Genomic DNA, 20,049 nt, shown 5'->3' with positions numbered 1-20,049 from the left:
GACCTTCCTTCAATGAGGAGTTGAGCAGAAACTGGTCTTAAATACTATCAAGGGTCAGGGGTCAGCCTTAGCGGTCTTCTTTCAACGGCCCTTGGCAACATACTCCTTGGTGCATGCTTTTTCTTCAGGGAGTTAGGCATTTGACCCCTCCAGTGCGGTGTTTGATGCCGCCTCAATTTGGTGCTCTATCCTCCAGAAGCTGTCTTTTGAGACTCTTCGGGAGATTCCCCTGCTTATGCTGTCCCAGAAGGTGGCCTTTTTGGTGGGTTTCACTTCTGGGCGCAGGGTGTCTGAATTGGCGGTGTTACCATGTCGTTCACCTTACTTGGTGGTTCAAAGTGATAAGGTGGTTCTTCACCCCTGTTCGTCGTCCCTCAGGTTGTCTCTGATTTTCATTTGAATGAAGACATTGTGTTGCCTTCCCTGTGTCTCAGGCCAAAACATCCAAAGGAAATTGCTTTGCATGCCTTGGATTGGATGTGGTCCGGGCGATAAGGGCGTACCTGGCAGCTACGGGTTTTTTTAGGAAATCGGACTCACTATTTATGCTTACGAATTGGCCTCGGAAAGGGTTCTCCGCTTCCTCGGCGACCATTTCCAGTTCTATAAAGTGGATGTGTTGGCATCTGCGGAAGCTTTCGTTTGGCCACAAGGTTTTGCAGGCTGCTGCTTAGAGGACCTGGTCCTCTTTGAGGGTGTATTGTTTTTTTCAGGTGAGCTCCAGTTGTTGTGGTTGAGCTCCTGCTTACCTGGTTGGCTATAGCTAGCCTTGGGAATTTTCTTCGCTGTTCCCACCTCTTATGTTTATCGCTGCTTTGGGACGTAACAATGGTTAAGATCAGGAGTGCTGTCCGATAATGGACGAAAAAGAAAACGGAAAATTTCCTATCAAAAACGTATGTAATTTTCCTTTCCTGATGGACTCCATGGCAGCATACATATGGGTTAACCCCGCCTCCACTCCACCCCTATAGGACCCCACTCCCATAAATCTTTGCTCTGAGCCAGAGGCCGCTTTCCGTAAATAGCCTACTCATGACTCTGGGTGGGAACTCCTGCTGCCATGGAGTCCATCAGGAAAGGAAAATTATGGTAAGTATTTGATAGTAAATTTTCCTTTTTCCTGACAGACTCCATGGCAGCATACGTATGGGAAATAATTAGCCATATATGCCCAGGTGGGCAATTGAAGAACTAAAGATAAGGGTTTAATCAACACTGTCCACTGACAGGATTTGTAAATCAAACAATTAACAGAAGATAAAGAGGCCGGCTCTACACAATGAGCCACCAATGTATTGGTGAAGGGACCACACGGTCGCCCTACTGATTACATTGAGAACCACATGCTGCGATGGTTGAGTGAGCGGTCACCATCCCCCAAAGGAGCCAAGCCCTCGGCTCTGTGAGCCTGTCAAATGGCCCAGACAATCCATGCCACAATTGTCCTAGATGAGGCACGTTTCCCTTTGTCTTTTCTGGAAAAAGGATGAACAGGCTTTCTGAAGCTTGAAGGAAGCTCTAGCTTGTAGATGTATCTTCACAATATCTGAGAGATTCCTAGAACCAAAGGAAGGCACTGCTGAGAGTCAACTCAGGATTCCCTGTTTACTAGACATGCGCTTTAATCAACTAGGCCACAGGGCGACCTCTCCCACGTCTAAAGGACGCAAGTTAGTACCCCAAAGGGTGGCAGAACAATTACTTGGTTCCCATGAAAGACTGATGTACCCATGGGAATTGAGTCAAACATGGGTAAAAGCACCCCTGGAAAAACGTTAAGAAAAGTTCTCCATGACCAGTGAATAAACCTCTGAGGCTTTTTATGCCCACATGATAGCCAGGAGAAAGGCAAACACAATGGAGGCCTTTAACGGAGACAGTCCTAGAACACTCCACTCCAATTCCTGAGAGGGAGTTGAGAACAAGAGGGAGATTCCATTTGGAAAACCTCCGCTTACTCTGAGGTCTGAACCTTGTTGCTCCCTTGAAGAATTATTGGACAGGAAAGATGCCTAGACCTGGAAACAACTGTGAAGGCTGATAAAGCCGACACTTGTACTCTGAAGGAGCTGATAGAGCCAGATCTAAATCTGATTGGAGGAAGCCCAGAATATTTAGAACTTCTAGATCAGTACATGATCTGTCAGCAGAAATGTATTGCACAGACTTTGACCAGATTCTCCCGTAAACTTTGTGTTCACTCTCCTATTCAAGAGAAAGAGCGAGATGACTCTGGGGGAGCAGTTGAGGACCTCCAATCTCAAGAACCAGACAGTCAGACGTAACAGTGCTGGACATTGATATAGAAACGCACCCAGTGACCGAAGGTCTGGCCTGATAAGGAGCACTGGGTTCTGGTAGCTGAACAGTGCTAGCAAAGGGAACCATGGCCTAATTGGCCAAAAAGCCATCACTGACACTACTTCCACAACTTCTGTTCAGTGTTTTCGTAGAAACCCGAGGATGACCAGGACTTGAAGAAACGCACAGGTCCCGCTGCATTTCCAATGATCCGTCAGGCCATCTGCGCCAGAAAAACCTCCACATGTAGAGTCCATTCTGTGTTGTCCAAATGGACTCTGGAAAGGAAGTCTGTTAGAATATTTTGGACTTGGGGAAATAAGTCTCTTAAGATGTAGGCTTGATTCTTCTGAGCCCAAGATATAATTGACTTTGCGTCCTGTAATAGAGAGCAGGCTGTGAGTCCCCCTTGTCTTTTAACGTAGGAGAACGCCCTAGTGTTGACTAGCCTAAGAGCACTGACACTGCCTTTGCTATATGGTGAAAGGCCTATAGGGTGCAGAAGGCTGCCTGGAGTTTCAGAATGTTCAACACAATCTTGTGAAATTGACAGCCCCGTCTGCCGTGAGCTATCACTGACAGGAAGCAAGCCCCTCAAACCCATATTGGTGGTATCGAATGTGATTGTGAACCAGGAAATGGGGCAATGGAATGCCAAAATGAGCCACTTTCTCTATTGTAGCCACCAGGGGACTCACTCTTATGACTGAAGTTATGTAGATGACTTGAATTCTGCTTCCTAGCTGCCACTGCTGGAGAAACACCCTCCGGAAGGGCTGTGTTCTCCAGAGCGTCCATTTGACCATTGGATCTGTAGACACCATAGTGTCGATCATTTTAGACACTGAAAGGCGCGCAGGTGGGAAGAAGACAGGGCCAGGAGTATTCTGTTCCAGAACATCGGGATCCAGAGAAAGGGCAATGGTCCTCTTGATTATATCAAACTGAACCCCGAGGCACACAAGAGACAGAGTGGGCTCCAGGTGTCTCTTTTCCAGAATCAGCCGCCCGCTGAATTTTGAGGAGCAGCAGCCCGCTGTCTTGGGACAGTAGAACAACATCCAAGTAACCATGCAGGTGTATGCTCCTTGCTTTAATAAAGACCTTAACAACCAAGAAGATCCATAAATCACACAGGGATGTTGAATGCCCGAATGGTAGACAAGCAACCTGAAGATGGTCTTGACCTACAGCGAACCGAAGGAACTTGCGAAAGTCTTCTACGATGGGCAAAAGAAAGTGAGCATCTTTCGGTCTATTGGAAATGAGCCAGTCACCTGGCTGGACCCCCTATCTTTTGATGAAAATTGGTTTAGTTGCGCAAGGTCTAAAATCAGTCCCTGCAAGCCGCTCCTCTTCACGACCATGAAGAGGCGAGTACATGCTTTAAAATCTTTCGCATCCTGGGACTGGCACAGCAGCACTTTGAGACACCAGTGACTTTACGTATTTCAAGAGTATATGCTTCATTTTACCTCAGAATGAGGCAAAATCTGTGGAAATGAATCCGAGATGAGGAGGACTTCTGATGGACCATGCATGTCCTGAAAAGACTGCTTTGATGTTCCAATTGCCCGAGGCTCAAACCCAGTAGCTTCTTGGATACCCGAGGTCAAGCTTTTAGCATACTTCTGAGAGGCTATCTGGCCTCTTCACCAGCTCTTCCTAAAATCCAGACCCTACGACCCTCGCATGCTCTGAACTTTGTCCTCTAGACTGTGTCGTCTTCCAGCCTAGCAGGCGCCGGACACCACTATGCGATGTCAATTGGAGCCTCACCATGGAAACCGACACCAGCTCCGGCTCATGAACTACCAAGCTCTTGAATACTGCGTCCACATTCTCCTTCCACACTTCCATCACTTTAAACATGGGCACAAGAGCCCAAGCCGACTTTCAGGCCATTCACTGCATCTTCCAAGGAAGAGCGACATGTTTGCTTGCTTCATTAAGGCCTCAACGACTAGAGAGGCAGCCTTTAGATGCTTCACATCCTTATCTCTGAATGGGTAGAGCTTTCTTAGAAGGGAGTTACATCTCGTGACCTTGCTCCACTCATCCAAAATGATGTCCATTATTTCCGTTAGGAATGGGAAATTGGAACGCTCTTTCTAGAGGTGCTTAAAGAACTTTCTCTTGCTTTGCAGGAGACTCTACAGGTTCTACTCGTGTAAATGCCTTGACCAAGGGTGTCACAAGGGCAAAGGGACCCCACTCGTTCATTACATGGATGGCTTGATTAAGACGTTTCCAGTTCTTCCTGGCCGTCCCTTGTGGGAGAACACGCTGTGACGGCTGTTGGACTTTGCGTGTGGCCTGTACCCCACTCATTAAGGGTTTTCTGCACTGCGCGCCTCACCAGAGATTCCATGTGCTGGAAATCACCATCCCCTTTTGCAACCGCCTTGGCTTAGTATGGCTCACACAGACTTGTCCTCTGGGACCTGGCATCCCCAGCAGGCTCCTTCCTTGGAGCAGCTGACATGGCGGTGGATGTGGTGCCTAAAGGAGGATTCAGAGCTTCTGCTATGAAGGCTGGATCTTGGCAGTGACTAATGACTAAATCTGAAAGAAGAATGTTGATGTAGTGACCTAATGAGGTCTTGATCATCTTGTGCCGTGTATTGTCAATCTGAACTAGGACGACTTAAAAAACAGAAAAGAAAACAAAATAGGATAGAAAGGAAAAGGGTTAAAAACCCCAAAAGAATGCCCAGGCAAGTGAGAAAAGGAAAGGGTTAAACACACCCTCTCATCCCCGCTACACAAGGGCTGGCCACGGGGGGGGGGATCAGTGATACATCTGTAGTGTGGAAGCTGCGCAGACAGCCAACCTGCACAGGTGATAAGAACCATCAGGATTACACACACACAGGCAGCACATACAGACAGCACACAAGGGTATTATTGCAGAGCATATACCTGTGATGATTGCACACAGCATTTAGGGAAACTGCTGCAAGCTGCCCACAGAGAAATCCCAACATCAACAGTACTGACAGCTGATTGAATTTCTCGACTGTAATGACACCACCACCGCCCACAGCGCACATGCGCTGATTCCCTGGGCAGGAGTAACCCAGGGAGGCCAGGCCAGAAGAGAGAGAGTGGTGGCCTGGAACGCCAATGTGCTCCAGCCGCCATAGGCTGGAAGATACTAGAGCCAGGGAAGAAAAACAAACACACAAACTGCTGCCATGGAATATGCAAAATTAAAGGTATACATCACCGCACACGGCATTCCATGCCTGGATCCAGAAGACGCTGCTGCACGGGCCAAGGGGGCTTATGGCCACCTGCTAATAGCAAGGCTGTTTGGCCGTACTGCTGCTTTGCCTGCCAATGGCCAAGCTTAAGCTTTTCATGGCACTGCATCCATCGCCCTTCTCCACCCCGCTAATAGCTGGGAATTGCTGGAGACTCTACATGGCACTGAATCCATCGCCCTTCTCCACCCCGCTAATAGCTGGGGATTGTTGGGGACTCCACATGGCACTGAATCCATCGCCCTTCTCCACCACTTCGCTAATAGCTGGGGACTGCTGGAGACTCCACACGTCTTCTGGGACACAGCTTGCCGAACAATTAGGCCTCGATCGCGGACACTACATCCAAAGTAAGACTTCAACCATTCTGGTCCTTAGGAGGAGGACAAAATAGGAATATGGCCTCTGTCTCAGAGCAAAAATTTATAGGAGTGGGGTCCTGTAGGGGAGGAGTGGAGGCGGGGTTAACCCATACGTATGCTGTCATGGAGTCTGTCAGGAAAATAAGATTTTTGACTTACCTTAAAATCTATTTCTCTGATGTTAATTGACAGACTCGGCACCCAACCCTCTGTGGAGTTGTGATTCTTCTGACACTGCTCTTAACAAAATTGAGTACCTATAGCATAGGGAATATACCCCCTGGGACTGCCCATAGAAGTAGCCAGACTTTTTTTCTGCCTAGTGACCTACTCGTTTAGGGGGCAGTATAACCCAGTGGTTAAGAAGATCAGGAGCTGTGTCTGTCAATGAACATCAGATAAATGGATTTTATGGTGAGTCAAAAATCCAATTTTTAATGAAAAGTTATCACACTTGTAGCCATGAAAAGTGCAGCTACCTAGAGGCCGTGTTATCTAAGCACTGTGGAAGATGGAGTGAATACATTCTTTGAGTCTATCACACAGGAAATTCCAGCCATACATTTCTGTATAACTAAGAAAAGAAAAGGAAATCAGTGTGTCAGTGTGCCACAGGCATGACAATGTGTAAAGGAAGAACTGTTCTTGTTGTCTATGGCAACAAATTCCCTTTTTTTTCTTCTCTTGACCAGTTTAGTTAATTGTGAGAAAGTCAGAAGTCCCTGCTCCTTAGAGAGGGACAGAGCAACTTTATTGGACTGCATCAGATTGCTACTAGAATCCATGGAGGATTCTTTTTGTATATAATTAAATAGATTTGTTACAGACTTTTATATAACATTTTTGTTTCCTGAAGGAAGTTAAATTGAGCATATTGGTGGTAAGAGAGCAGCCTGTGCTCTGCCTTTTCTGTAAATCCTGTTGTATCAATCTGTAAGTAACACTGCCAATCTGTAATGGAATCCAACAGGAACAGATTGTACCATTCTCTGGGACCGGTGACACGAGGGACATGGAATAGCTACCGGGGCCCATTAAAGGCAAGCAGGTATTATGGCAGCACACTGGTGATGGTGGAGTTGAGACACGGGCTGAATTAATTCATTCTCTTGGTTGCTGGGCACTCTTCTTCTGCTTTGGGAGATTATTTGTTTTGGTGTGTGCTTAGTCTCTCAGATTTCCAACTTTTTAAATCTTCTGTTTGCTCATAAGCTTTTATAGATAATTTTTCTGTTGCACAATATTATACTTGCATTTTATGTTTTGCACAGCATATGAACAGCTGGCAATTATTGAATAAAAAAAAACAATATTTAGTGCATGGCATAATCTCTTTTGTATTTTTTTCACATCCTAAGTTATTTGGCTAAAGGTTTTTTTTCAATTTAATTACATCATTACATTCAATTGCAGTTGAACTAATATCTGGGGTCTAGAGAGATGCAGATCTGACAAGACTAGCCTAAAATGCCTTGGTAAAAAAAATAATGTGGCATTACCTTAAAGGATTTCCCTGGTTGGCTACAAGGATTTCCCTGTTTCTCCTAGGCTGTATGCTGAGACCACAGAAATGGTTAGAATATACAAGCAATACTCATAAACCAGAGCATCATTTGCTTTGATTGTTCCTTATTTGGCCAGCCTTAAAAATATCTATGCGTTGGCAGAGAAATCTTATAAAATCTCTGCATGTTTTGTGTTAGGGTCCATTCAAACATATCTGATCTAATGCTGTGCATTAACACACATTGCTTATGTTAGCCCTAAAAGGGTTGCGAACATACCACATTGGTTCTAAAATTGGACTTGCACAACTTTTTCCACAGTGCATCTCTATATAATCATTGTTTTGCACATAAACATTTTAACTTGTTAGCTAAAGAGACAGCACAACAGAAGCAGCCTGACATATGAGGCACTACTAATTAAAACTTCATTTGACCACTCAAAATCTCTCAGCAGGGTGCAGTCACTGCTGATGCTTCATTCAGCTTGTACTATTATGCTTTGTAAACAGACTTTGAAATCAAAGAAGCAAACTGAGATGGCACAGAGGTAAAAAGGGAGCCTAAAGTTCCACCACTGTTCAAGAGTGCAAAATATCCATATATGTTGAAAGTAGAAGAAATGGGCATTGCAATTTGTTGTGTTTGGGGCTGCATAGCTGCAAAACCAGTCACGGTGACCAAGCTGACGTGTCCCCAGCTAAAAGCACCTACAATGGGCACGTGAGTATCAGAACTGGACCACAGAGCAATTGAAGAAGGTGGCCTGGTTTGACTAATCCAATTTCTCTATTGTTCATCGACGGACACAGCACTCCAAAAATCATAACTACAGCATATCACCTTCTGCAGGAGTAGTACTAGACAGAACAAAAAACTTTGCTACGCCCATTGGCCCTCCTTAGCTGGTATATAACCCTCTTTCTGCTATATGTATTCAGTTTTAATCTGTCTGGTCAGGAGGCAGACCAGTTGGTCCAATGGCTGCAGTTTATTTGTGATGCAGCTTTTGATGCGGCTCCTGTGCCTTTCAAGCTTTCGGTTTCAGCAGTGGTGATTAGGCGCGTACTGTGGCTTAGGAAAAGCTTCTAAGAAAGCTCCTATTGATCTGCCCTTTCAAGGCAATGGCCTATTTGGGGCTACTCTGCATCACATCATTAAGGGTCTCACGGGGGGGGGGGGGGGGGGAATACCTTCCTTCCACATTTTAGGAAAGGGAAGGAGCCTCGTCGCAAATGTGGGCCCTCCTTCTCAGCACATAGAAAATTATTTTGTGCTCCTGGGACTGCAGATAAGGGAAATCAATCTTTCAAGTCTTCCCCAGGAGGTTCCAAGCAACTTTGGTCTGGTAAGCCTAGGGTTGGCTTCTCCGAATTCCGCAGACAAGACCTCTTCAGCATGAAGGTCTGCTTTCACCCATAACTGGAGTGGGGGGACATCGTCATAGATTTCCAGCCCTGTGAACCACCTCCTTGAGCATAAAGGAAAATTCATGAAATGATCCTTTTGTAGGTACGAAAAAAGGGGGGCAAAGTTCTTCCATTTTGGCTTTTAAGGCCCTGAGTCTCCTTCTGCGGATTTAATTTGGGTGACCTCCGAACTACCTAAGGTCTCCCCATATTTGTTCAAGAAATTTAATTACCTAGGTCTAGTTTTAATTCTGACCAGGGTGGTCCTTCTGGTCAAACTTTGGGAACCAGAGGCTGCGATTCACCCGCTGCTGTCACACAGACAGTTCTCTCTCTTGAAATGCATACAGGTTCTGGTGGTAGCCACCTTCAAGACAGTTCTGTTTGCACAGCCCTGCATGCAGCTCCTTTAAAGTGGCAACAAGATAAATGTAAAAAAACCAACAATGTGGTTGCATAAATATGCTCACTCTTAAACTAATACTTTGTTTGAATCACCAGATCTTGCCTTGGGAATCTTTTCCCATCCTTCCTTTCAAAAGTGCTCTAAATCTGTCAGACGATGAGGGCATCTCCTGTGCACAACCCAATTCAGGTCACCCTACAGATTTTCAGTTGGATTCCGTTCGGAGCTCTGGCTGGGTCATTGCAAAACTTTGACCTTCTAGCAAAGCCATCCTTTTCTTGATATGGAGGTTTGTAGCAGAAGCTTGGAAGTTTTGTGCCAAAATTGATAAGTTTGGAGCCGTTTAGAAGTCCCTCCACCTTTACTAAGGTCCCAGTTAAAGCTGAAGAAAAACAGCCCCAATGTTTAATACTGCAACCACCATGCTGCACTGTGGGTATGGTGTTCTTTTGGTGATTCGCAGTGTTCTTTTTGTGCCAAACATACTTTTTAAAATTATGGCCAAATAGTTAAATTTTCGTCTCATCAGACCATAACACATTATCCCACATAGGTTTGGCAGACTTGATGTAGGTTTTTGTAAAATGTAGCTGGCCTTAGATGTTTTTCTTAGCAAGAAAAGGCTTCCAACCTGCCACCTTACCCCATAATGTAGACGTCTGAGAAATATGGAAGTGAGTTGTCACAAGTAGTACATAACCAGCACTTTCCAGAAATACCTGCAGCTCCTTTAACCACTTGACCTCTGGAAGGTTTTACCCCCTTCATGACCAGGTCTTTTTTATGCGATATGGCACTGCGTTACTTTAACTGACAATTGTGCGGTTGTGCAAAATGTACCCAAAAAAAATTGTCCTTTTTTTCCCCACAAATAGAGCTTTCTTTAGGTGGTATTTGATCACATCTGCCATTTTTTTTATTTTTTGTGCATTAAACAAATACTGACAATTTTGAAAAAAAAATAAAAAATTTAATTTTTGCTCTAAAACACATCCAATAAAAAAAATATAAAAAAATGTCTTCATTAATTTAGGCCAAACTGTATTCTGCTGCATATTTTTGGTTAAAAAAATCCAATAAGCGTATATTGATGGTTTCGCATAGGTTATACCGTCCAAAAACGGTAATGGGAAATATTTATGGAATTTTTTTTTTTTTTTTTACAAACAAGCAATGGCGGTGATCAGCGACTTATAGCGAGACTGCAATATTGCAGCAGACAAATCGAACACTGGATACTTTTTTGGGAACCAGTGACATCAACACAGTGATCAGTGCTAAAATTATGCACGGTCACTGTACTAATGACACTTGCAGGGAAGGCGGTTAACATCAAAAGGTTAAAAGTTTGGCCAATGTGTAAGACCCCATTCACATTGGGGCGACCTGTCAGGCGACCTGGTCGCCTGACAGGTCGCCGTAGGTCGCCTGCCATAGAGAAGCTGTGGACCCGTTCTAATAGGAGCTACACAAGTCGCTCCGACTTAGAAAAAGGGTCCGGACCTTCTTTGGGGCGACCTGCATTGACTTCAATGTTATGAAGTCCGTGCCGGCCGCTCCGAGGTCAGGGTGCGAGCCCCAGTGTGAACGGGGTCTTACTGTGAGGTGTTTTTACTAAGCAATGTGCTGTTTTTCTACTTAAGGAAGAAAAAAAACAGCACATTGCTGCTGTCAAAAGAGAGGCCCGTGTTTGTTTACACAGAGCTCTCTTCGGTATTGTCCGAAGCCGATCGTTGGGTACCGGGGACCAATCGGCGCCCGGCACCTGCGGATTGGTTCGTGCTGCAGCACAGCCGGGGTGGCGTGGGCGTGCCCCCTACCCTGGTGCACAGATCACGTATGTACGTGATACAGAGTAGAAGAGCGGCCGTATATGTACTCTATACGGTCAGCATGCAGTTAATATAGCTTTAGGCTTTTTGCCAGCCTCCAGGACCATTTTCTTCTTGTGTTTTTTTCAGTTTTGGAGGAACTTCCAGTTTTTGGTAATGCAACTGTTGTCGTCATGTTCCATGGTATGTCTAATGCCTTGGAATTTGTTTTGCACCTTCCAACAATGAGATTCCGCTGATGCTTTTTGCAGACCATGGCTTTTGCTGTAAGAGGCAACGGAGTATGGCCCCTTTCACACTTGTGCGACTTGTCCTGCGACTTGGACTGAAAAGTTGCATGACAAGTCCTACTCCATGATTTCCAATGGGTACGTTCATATCTGTGGAACTTCAAGTCGCAGCAACTTCAAAGTAGACCCTGCACTACTTTGGTCCAACTTTGATGCATTTTGAGGTCCATAGCCCTCAAGATTACACAGGCATTGCTTAAAGTCCAGTCAAAATCGCACGACTTAGGTTGCACGAGTGTGAAAGGGGCCTTAATGTCAGAAAAATCCTACTAAATCAGCTAAACTTTAAATGGCGTAACCAGTGTCACTTTCAATAATCACAAGAAAAAGAAGGGGCACACCAACCTAAAGCATTATCCTTTTTAATATAGAAAACAAGTATTATACTCACAATAATGCAATTGAATAAAAGCTCATCACAAGGTACATCAAGAATCCTCGCAGAGTACGAACGTGACGTTCAGTCCAAAGTCCAATAATTGGCAAACTAGAAGGTGAAAATCTTATTGTCTGACGCGTTTCGAGGTTGAGCCTCTTCCTCTGAGCCAGGCTCCTAGTTTGCTAATTAAAGGGCTATGGAGTGAACTTCACATTCGTACTCTGCGAGGATTCTTGATGTTGTACCTTGTGATGAGCTTTTATTCAGTTGAATTATTGTGAGTATAATACTTATCATTTTCTACATTAAAATAAGGTTTTTAGGATAATGCACTAGGGTCGGGCGCTCCTTTCTTTCTTTCTTCCTGTGGTTACAGACTACCAGGGATTCCCAGTCTTTACAGGGCAGCAAGACAAGGCTTATCCTTATATAAACGAGAAAAAAGATTAACAAATCCTTCCTGAGCGAGTCCACTCCCGAGCGCAGGAGAAGTTGTTTTTGTGACTATCACTTTCATTAATGGCAGGTGTGTACTGACCACTCTTTAACATTAGTTTGAATGTGCTTGGTTAATTCTAAACATAGCCACATCCCTAATTAGAGGGTTTGTACACTTATGTAGCCACATTATCTACACTGCTAAAAAAACACTTTACTTATTCAGAGTATAGCATCAAGTCAATTAAACTCCTGGGCTATTGATCTGGTCAGTTAAGTAGCAGAGGGCGTTGTTAATCAGTTCCAGCTGCTTTGGTGGTGATGAAATTAACCAGTGCATTAGATTGGCAACAATGAGACAACCTCCAGAACAGGAGTGGTTTTACAGGTAGAGGCCACTGAAATGTTTCCCTCACTAATTTTTTTCTGACTCTTTTCACTAGTTTTGCATTTGGCTAGGGTCCGTGTCTCTAATGGGAGCATGAGGGGATGGATACCTGGACCCTATAGAGGTTGCACAGGCAGTCCAACTCCTTCAGGATGGCACATCAATACATGCCATTGCCAGAAGGTTTGCTGTGTCTTCCAGCACAGTCTCAAGAGCATGGAGGGGACTCCAGGGGACAAGCAGTTACTCTAAGAGAGCTGGACAGGGCTATAGAAGGTCCTTAACACATCAGGAGGACTAGTATCTGTTTCTTTGTGCAAGGAGAAACAGGATGAGCATGGGCAGAGCCCTAAAAAATGACCTCCAGTAGGCCACTGGTGTGAATGTCTGACCAAATAATTAGACTTCATTAGGATGGCCTGAGGGCCCGACATCCTCTAGTGGGCCCTGTGTTCACTGCCTGGCACAGTGGAGCATTAATAGCATTTGCCATTAAACACCAGAATTGGCAGGTCCGCCACTGGCGCCCTGTGCTTTTCACACATGAGAGCAGGTTCACCCCCTGAGCACATGTGACAGACATGAAAGGGTATGGAGAAGCCATGAAGAACATTATGCTGCCTGTAACATCGTTCAGCAGGATCGGTTTGGTGGTGGGTCAGTGATGCTCTGGGGAGTCAGATCTATGGAGGGACGCACAGACCTCTACAGGTTAGACAATGGCACCCTGACTGCCATTAGGTATCGGGATGAAATCTTTGGACCCATTGTCAGACCCTACACTGGTGCAGAGGGTCCTGGGTTTCTCCTGGTGCACCACAGTGCCGGTTTTATGTGGCGGGAGTATGCAGCCAGTTCTTGGAGAGTGAGGGAATTGATACCACTGAATGGACCTCCAAGTTCGCCTGACCTTAATCCAATAGAACACCTCTAGGACATTGTTTTTTGGTCCATCTGACGCTACCAGGTTGCACCTCAGTCTGTTTAGAAGCTCGGTGATGCCCTAGTCCAGATCTGGGAGGAAGTACCCCAGGACACCATCCATCGTCTCATTAGGAGAATGCCCCTACTTTGTCAGGCATGGAAACAAGCACGTGGGGGGCCATACAAACTACTGAGTACCATTTTGAGTTGCTGCAATGAAATCTCAGCAAAATGGACTAGCCTGCTGCATAATTTTTTAACTTTGATTTTTGGGATGTCTTTGAATTCAGCCCTCTGTAGGTTAATAATTTTAAATTCAATCAAACTATGTGGCATCCTTTCATTCCTAACACATTACCCAATCCATATCAGTATAGATATCCAGCATGATATTTTTCCCCATTGACATCTGATGTGATTTCAGTGTTCCTTTAATTTTTTTGAGCAGTGTACTGCCCGCCCACAATATACTGCGGTAGAGTGGCTGCTGTAGGCAATGAAACATAGTTATGTCACTGCGTACTTCTGGGTGTAGGATGTGCCTGTCAGCAAGTACCAGCCAATGATTCACCGCCGGGACATGCTGATCGACTGTGTTCATTCTCAGCCAAGAGCTCTGTGTTTACATTCAACACAGAGCTCTGTACACAGGGCACGATCTGTCAGTTTCTCATTCCTGGAAAGCAGGGATCAGAGACTGAGAGATCTTTAGTAAAAAAAAAAAAAAAAACAGCACATATTACACACAGGCACACTTTTAACCCATTGATCGCCCTAGATGGGAACCCCTTCCCGACCACTGTCATTAGTTCAGTGACAGTGTATAGTATTATCACTGTATTCATGTCACTGGTGATGTCAGTAGCAGTTCCCCCAGCACCAGTGTCAGATTGACCGCCACACTATCACAGTCCCATTATAAGTTGCTGTTCACCGCCATTAGTAGTATGAAAAAAACAAAAATTTTAAAAATATATACTATAGTTTGTTAGCGCTATAACTTTCATGTAAACCAATCAATATACACTTATTGGGATTTTTTTTTTTTTTTACCAAAGACATGAAGCAGAATAAATTTTGGCCAAAAAGTATTAAGAAATGTTTTTTATCAATACTTTTTTTATTGGATAGGTTTTGTAGCAAAAAGTAAAAAATATTTATATATATTTTTAAATGTGGTCTTTTTTCATTTATATCGCAAAAAATAAACTCAGTGGTCATCAATTACCGCTAAAAGAAAGCTCTATTTGTGTGAAAAAAATTATATACATTTTTGTTTGTGTACAGCATTGTATGACCGCGCAATCGCTAGTTAAAGTACTGAGTTGTATAGCAAAAAATTACCTGGTCATGAAAGGGTTAAAATCTGGAGCTTAAGTGGCTATTTTTATTTTCCCCAGTAAACCATTTCAGTTTGTTTTTTTTAATTTAATTGTACAGATTATAGGTCACATTAAAGGTGGAAAAAAATCTAAGGTGAGTTACCTTTTGGTCGTTTTTTGCTTCTCAAATGCCTGACATTTTTACAAAGGTGTGTAGATTTTTTATATATCTATGTATAAAAATGTTTTCTTTTTTGATCTCGACCATTGTACATATTTTATACAATCCATGTACATTGCCTTTTTGAAGTAAGCCATCTTGATTACCACAGGGATGATTTGAAGAGGCACTTGTTAAAGCAGCCGAAAATTTAACCTGACCTACAATTAGTTCCACAACATTTATTAAACCCACCCTGACACACAATTCGTTTTTGAATACCAGGAGTCTGTTCTAGTTCTACACACAATAAGCTTTAGCTATTTCTTAGAGTTTTCACCTTGGGCAAAAAACCTGGTGTGGACATAGAATCACCCTATCTTGATGAAAAATCAAGAATGGCTCTTTACAAGAAAGAGCTGCTAGTTCTAAAACCCTTCTAGCCAAAGTTTTCGAAATCAAAAAGGCCCGTTTCCTGGTTAGAAGAACCAGGGGAACCTGCCCCATGGGCTCAAAAGGCTGTTTTTGTAAAACTGCTAGCACCAAATTTAAATCCCAAGGACATAATGGTGGCTTCACAGGTGTAAGCAAACGTAACATTTCCCGGACAAAGGTCTGAACCAACGAATGGGAAGCGATCGGTTCTTGGAAGAAAACCAATAACGCTGAAATTTGCCCCTTAATAGTGCTCAAGGCTAATTTCCCCTGCTCGAAGGAAAGCTAGAATTCTCCCGATTATATATTTGTGGGGATGCCATTTCCTGGCTTTACACCAGGTAATGTAAGATTTCCAGACCTTTTCATAAATGCTTCTAGGCATTTATCAGGGTATAAACTGCAGGGCCAGATACACCCCGCTCCTTCAAGATTAAGGCTTCAATAGCCAAGCCATCAAATTTAGTGACTGTAAAGCAGGGTGGAATATCGGACCTTGATAGAGTAGGTCCGGACACAGTGGAAGGGCCCAAGGCCTTGTCACTGCCAACCTTTGGATTTGTGCATACCATACCCTCCTCGGCCATGCCGGAGCTACTAGGATTACTGGTTTCCCCTCTAGCTGGATCCTGCGCAAACGACGCGGTATCAGCTGCACCGGAGGAAAGGCATAAATCAGGGAATACTCCTCCCAAGGAATCGCCAAAGCATCCACTCTGACTTTGAGTGGATCCCTGGTCCTGGACACAAATCTCTTCAACTTATTGTTGAACCTGGATGCCAATAGATCTATGTCTGAGACCCCTCCAGCGTAGGCAGATTGATTGAAAGTTTCGGGATGTAAGGACCTTTCCCCCGGAAACATCTGACTGCTCCGAAAATCTGCCTGCTAGTTCTCTATTCCTGGAAAAGAAACTGCTGTCAGGCATAGCACAAACTTCTCTGCCCAGGACAGGATGACATCCACCTCTTTCTGGGCTGACTGACTCTTTGTGCCACCTTGATGGTTGATATAAGCCACAGCCGGGGCATTGTCGGATTGCACCCAGACAGGGTGACCCTGAAGTCTGGGTGTCCAGTATTTCAAAGCCCGACTGACTGCTCGGATTTCCAGAATGTTGATGGGGAGATCATTCTCTACCCAAGACCATTTCCCCTGTACAGTGGCTTCCTCCAGAACCGCTCCCCAGCCAGAGAGACTGGCATCTGTGGTCACCACCTTCCAGGTTACTGGAAGAAAGGATTTCCCCTTCTACAGATTTCTGGTCACCAACCACCAATTCAGACTTTGACGTACTCTTGGTATCAGAGACATGGGCCACTCCAGAGACTGAACTCTTCCGGTCCATGTAGACAGAATGTTGTTCTTCAAGGGTCTGGCATGGAATTGAGCATAGGGAATTGCCTCGAATGCGGACACCATTTCCCCAATAACCTCATGCAAAGACGTACAGAAGGATATCTCAGCCTTACTACGGACCGAACCAGATCCTTCAGGTCTGTGACCTTTCTTGTTGGCAAGAATACCTTTGCCTGTACTGTGTCCACAAGGAAACCCAGATATTCCAGACGTTGGACCGGCTGTAATGCTGACTTTGCCAAGTTCAGCATCCAACCCAGACATTCTAGGAACTGTACTGTCTGGAGGACATTTCGGCTTGGAGCCGAAGCCGATCAATCTATAAGTAATAGATCGTCCAGATATCCTATTACAGATATCCCTCGGGACCTTAGAACAGCCAATACTGGAGCTAGGATCTTTGTGAACACTCTTGGAGCCGTGGCTAACCCAAAGGGCAGGGCCACAATCTGAAAATTAAGTTTTTTTTTTAGTTTTTTGTTTTTTACTGCAAAGCGTAGAAACCCTTGATGAGCCTGGAATATAGGCACATGACGATATGCATCCTTGATGTCTATGGATGCTAGAAATAACTCTCCCTACAAGGAGGCTGACCAAACGAATTGACTCCATACAGAAAGTGCGAACGTTCTGAAACTGGTTTAGAGCTTTGAGATCCAGAATAGGTCTTGCATCCCCATTTGGTTTGGGGATTATGAACAGGTTTGAGTAAAAATCCCTGAACCTTTCGTTCTCAGAACCTCTGTTATCACTCTTTGGGCCAACGCTAGAAAGAGAGATCTTTTTAGGGGATCTGTCGGTATACTTGACCTTACAAACCGAGGGACAGGAACACTCGAAATTCCAGTTTGTAGCCCTGGGAGATGGTGGAGATAAGCTAGCTGTCTTGGATCATTTCCACCCAAACCTTCGAGAACCGACGCAGCCTCCCCCCCCCCCCAAGTAAGTAGGGGTGCCCTTTCACAGAGTAGGCTTAGAACAAGACTTGGCTGATCTCTGGGCCCAGGGCTTTTTCCGTCCTGGCCCCGAAGGCTTGGTTACAGACCCCGATGGCATTGGCCGTCGCCACCATCTGGAATTAGAAGCACTGGTGGTATGAGTGCTGGGGATCTTAAGAGGGACGCTCCTCCCCCGAGATCTTTTGGATTTACTGATCCAGATCATCACCAAATAGGTTCTCCCTGAAAAGGGAAGCCAGCCAGACACTTTTTACATGGTAATTCCACAGACCAGCTCTTTAACCAAAGGATTCTGCACAGATGCACTGTCATCAGAGCAAACCGTGACATTTGCCATATGGCGTCCGTAAGAGCATTAACTGCGAAACATAAAGTGAGAGGCAGATCTGACAGATCTTCCACAGACTCTCCTTGAGAAGGAACTGTCTTGGACACTCGCTTCATACGGTCAACAGCAAAGGAGGCTTTCAATAAAGATTACAACTTTTTATCTGCTGAATCTTTAAAAACCTGGGCATTCTCCACAGGGCAGGTTAAACTTGTTAACTGAAGGCTACAATAGAGAAAACCTTTTAGGAGGAGCAAAAATCCTATCAGGGTGATCCCAATCTTTATACATTACTTGCTCCACAAGCAGATGTATAGGAAACGTCTAAGGACTATGAGGAGAACGCAATGAGCCTAGAGAGGAAAAAGACTTCAGCCGTCTCTAAGGGAGGAAATATGTATCCAGACCGGACCATTTAATCTCTGGGTTTGTGAGGCTGATGAAGACTCCTCTGACCCTGACTCTCCAGAAGTGGAAGCCTCAGCTTGACCTTCCGTTGGGTCATCATCGGCTACTTCTTCAACATCCTCTGCCCAATCCTGAACTGATTTAGGGGGTGGCTCAGGTGAGGGGGATCTATCACATTTCCTCCCTCCTTGAGATGCTGCAATCATGCCAGCAATCTTACCCTCAAGGCTGGCTAATGCCGATGCCAAATTGTCCTTAGTGACGTAGATTGCAGCAGAAGCACCTGGAGTAGCTACTATGCCTGAAACCGTATTGGCTCAGATTGGCTAGTCGCCTCTGGCTCTTTAGGGGGAGGAAGACACAGAGGAAGCATGGCTAGAACCTTCAAGGCCTGACAGCATTACAGTGCCCCTTCCAACTGTGCTCCCCCCCCCCCCCCCAGCCCTCTTATGGGCAGACACTGCTTTAGAGCAAGACAAAACTTGAGGTACTAATTTCATTGTACTCAAGTGCTTATCCCAAAGATACAGGACCTGTTTGCGCCAGTAACATACACCCACAGTGACTCACGCAACCTAGCTGCTGCTGTGTGTCCCCTTCAGCTTCCCACCGAAGCTACCGCATTGGAAACAGTTCCTTAAAAAAACGCACCTATTTATTCTGTATTGTGGGTGTGTGCTACATGGTGTCCACGTGCACGCCAATCGCATTCCAACGCGCCCTCCATGTGGCGTGCGCTCATTTTAAAAGATGAAGATTCACGCGCGAATGGGCCTTTACCACAGAAACGCTATTGAGGTAGAAGACAAACACATGGGCGCTTTCGCGCCAAGGCAAAAACAACAACATGGGGTGAGAGCAGCTTAGGCCTAATTTTGTTTGTCACAGCTGATACCTTTCAGGTGATCAGCCCAGGGTGAAAACAGTGTGTAAACAAATAAGCAAAGAAATAATGTTTAAACAATCTTTGCATCAATCCCACTACTGTACAAGCCCATGAACTCACTATTGACACATTTAATCCCTGAGGAAAAGTCAGGGGTTTTGATTGTAAGCTCTAACGAGCTGGGCCCTCCAATTCCTCCTGTATTGTCTTCCCTCATATTGTAATGCGCTGCGCAAACTGTTGGCACTATATAAATCCTGTATAAAAATATTAATAATTTATAATTAATAATTGAACCTGAATAATTTGCATAGCTTAACATCCATTGTCTCCATTGTCATGCAGAGACCCACATGGCACTTGATCTCTGTGAACTTTTAAAGGGAACAGTGCATAAAATATTTACATTTGCTGTATGTGTAAGTATTTTAAATTCGACTTGCCAGTCCTGCCACAGGATTCTGTTTGAAACAGGAATCCAATCTTCACCCATCATGGTGAGCTTTGTCTTGACAACCTTCAAGGTCTGGGTCCCCTTTTTTTTTTAGAGGGGGAACGGCCTTGGACCTGTAGAGCACCCTGCACTGAGCACCTTTGGGGTTCGGTATTAGCAAGGGTCCGGATCCCAGGGTCTAGCGCCTAAAAAGGACAACATTACAGGCAAAACCTTGTATCTGCTTCCGAAGGC

The 20,049-nt window shown here is 44.8% G+C and overlaps 1 protein-coding gene across 4 annotated transcripts in view; it reads left to right on the top strand.

The window, feature by feature from the left end:
- The window catches only part of RALGPS2 (Ral GEF with PH domain and SH3 binding motif 2), a 360,414-nt gene that overhangs the window by 301,426 nt on the left and 38,939 nt on the right, over positions 1-20,049 (top strand). For 2 of the 4 annotated variants that reach the window (XM_082265238.1, XM_082265237.1), the window contains exon 14: positions 6,903-6,980. The exons of the other annotated variants lie outside the window; for them this stretch is intronic. In XM_082265238.1, the coding sequence (XP_082121364.1) occupies positions 6,903-6,980 (78 nt within the window). The remainder of the gene's footprint in view (positions 1-6,902; positions 6,981-20,049) is intronic. 4 annotated transcript variants of the gene reach the window in all.

Source organism: Pelophylax lessonae (genome assembly GCF_965119305.1).
Source record: "Pelophylax lessonae genome assembly, chromosome: 8".
NCBI classification, from domain to species: Eukaryota; Metazoa; Chordata; class Amphibia; order Anura; family Ranidae; genus Pelophylax; species Pelophylax lessonae.
The sequence above is the reverse complement of the archived record's forward strand: the minus strand, read 5'-3'. Positions and strand labels throughout refer to the sequence as shown.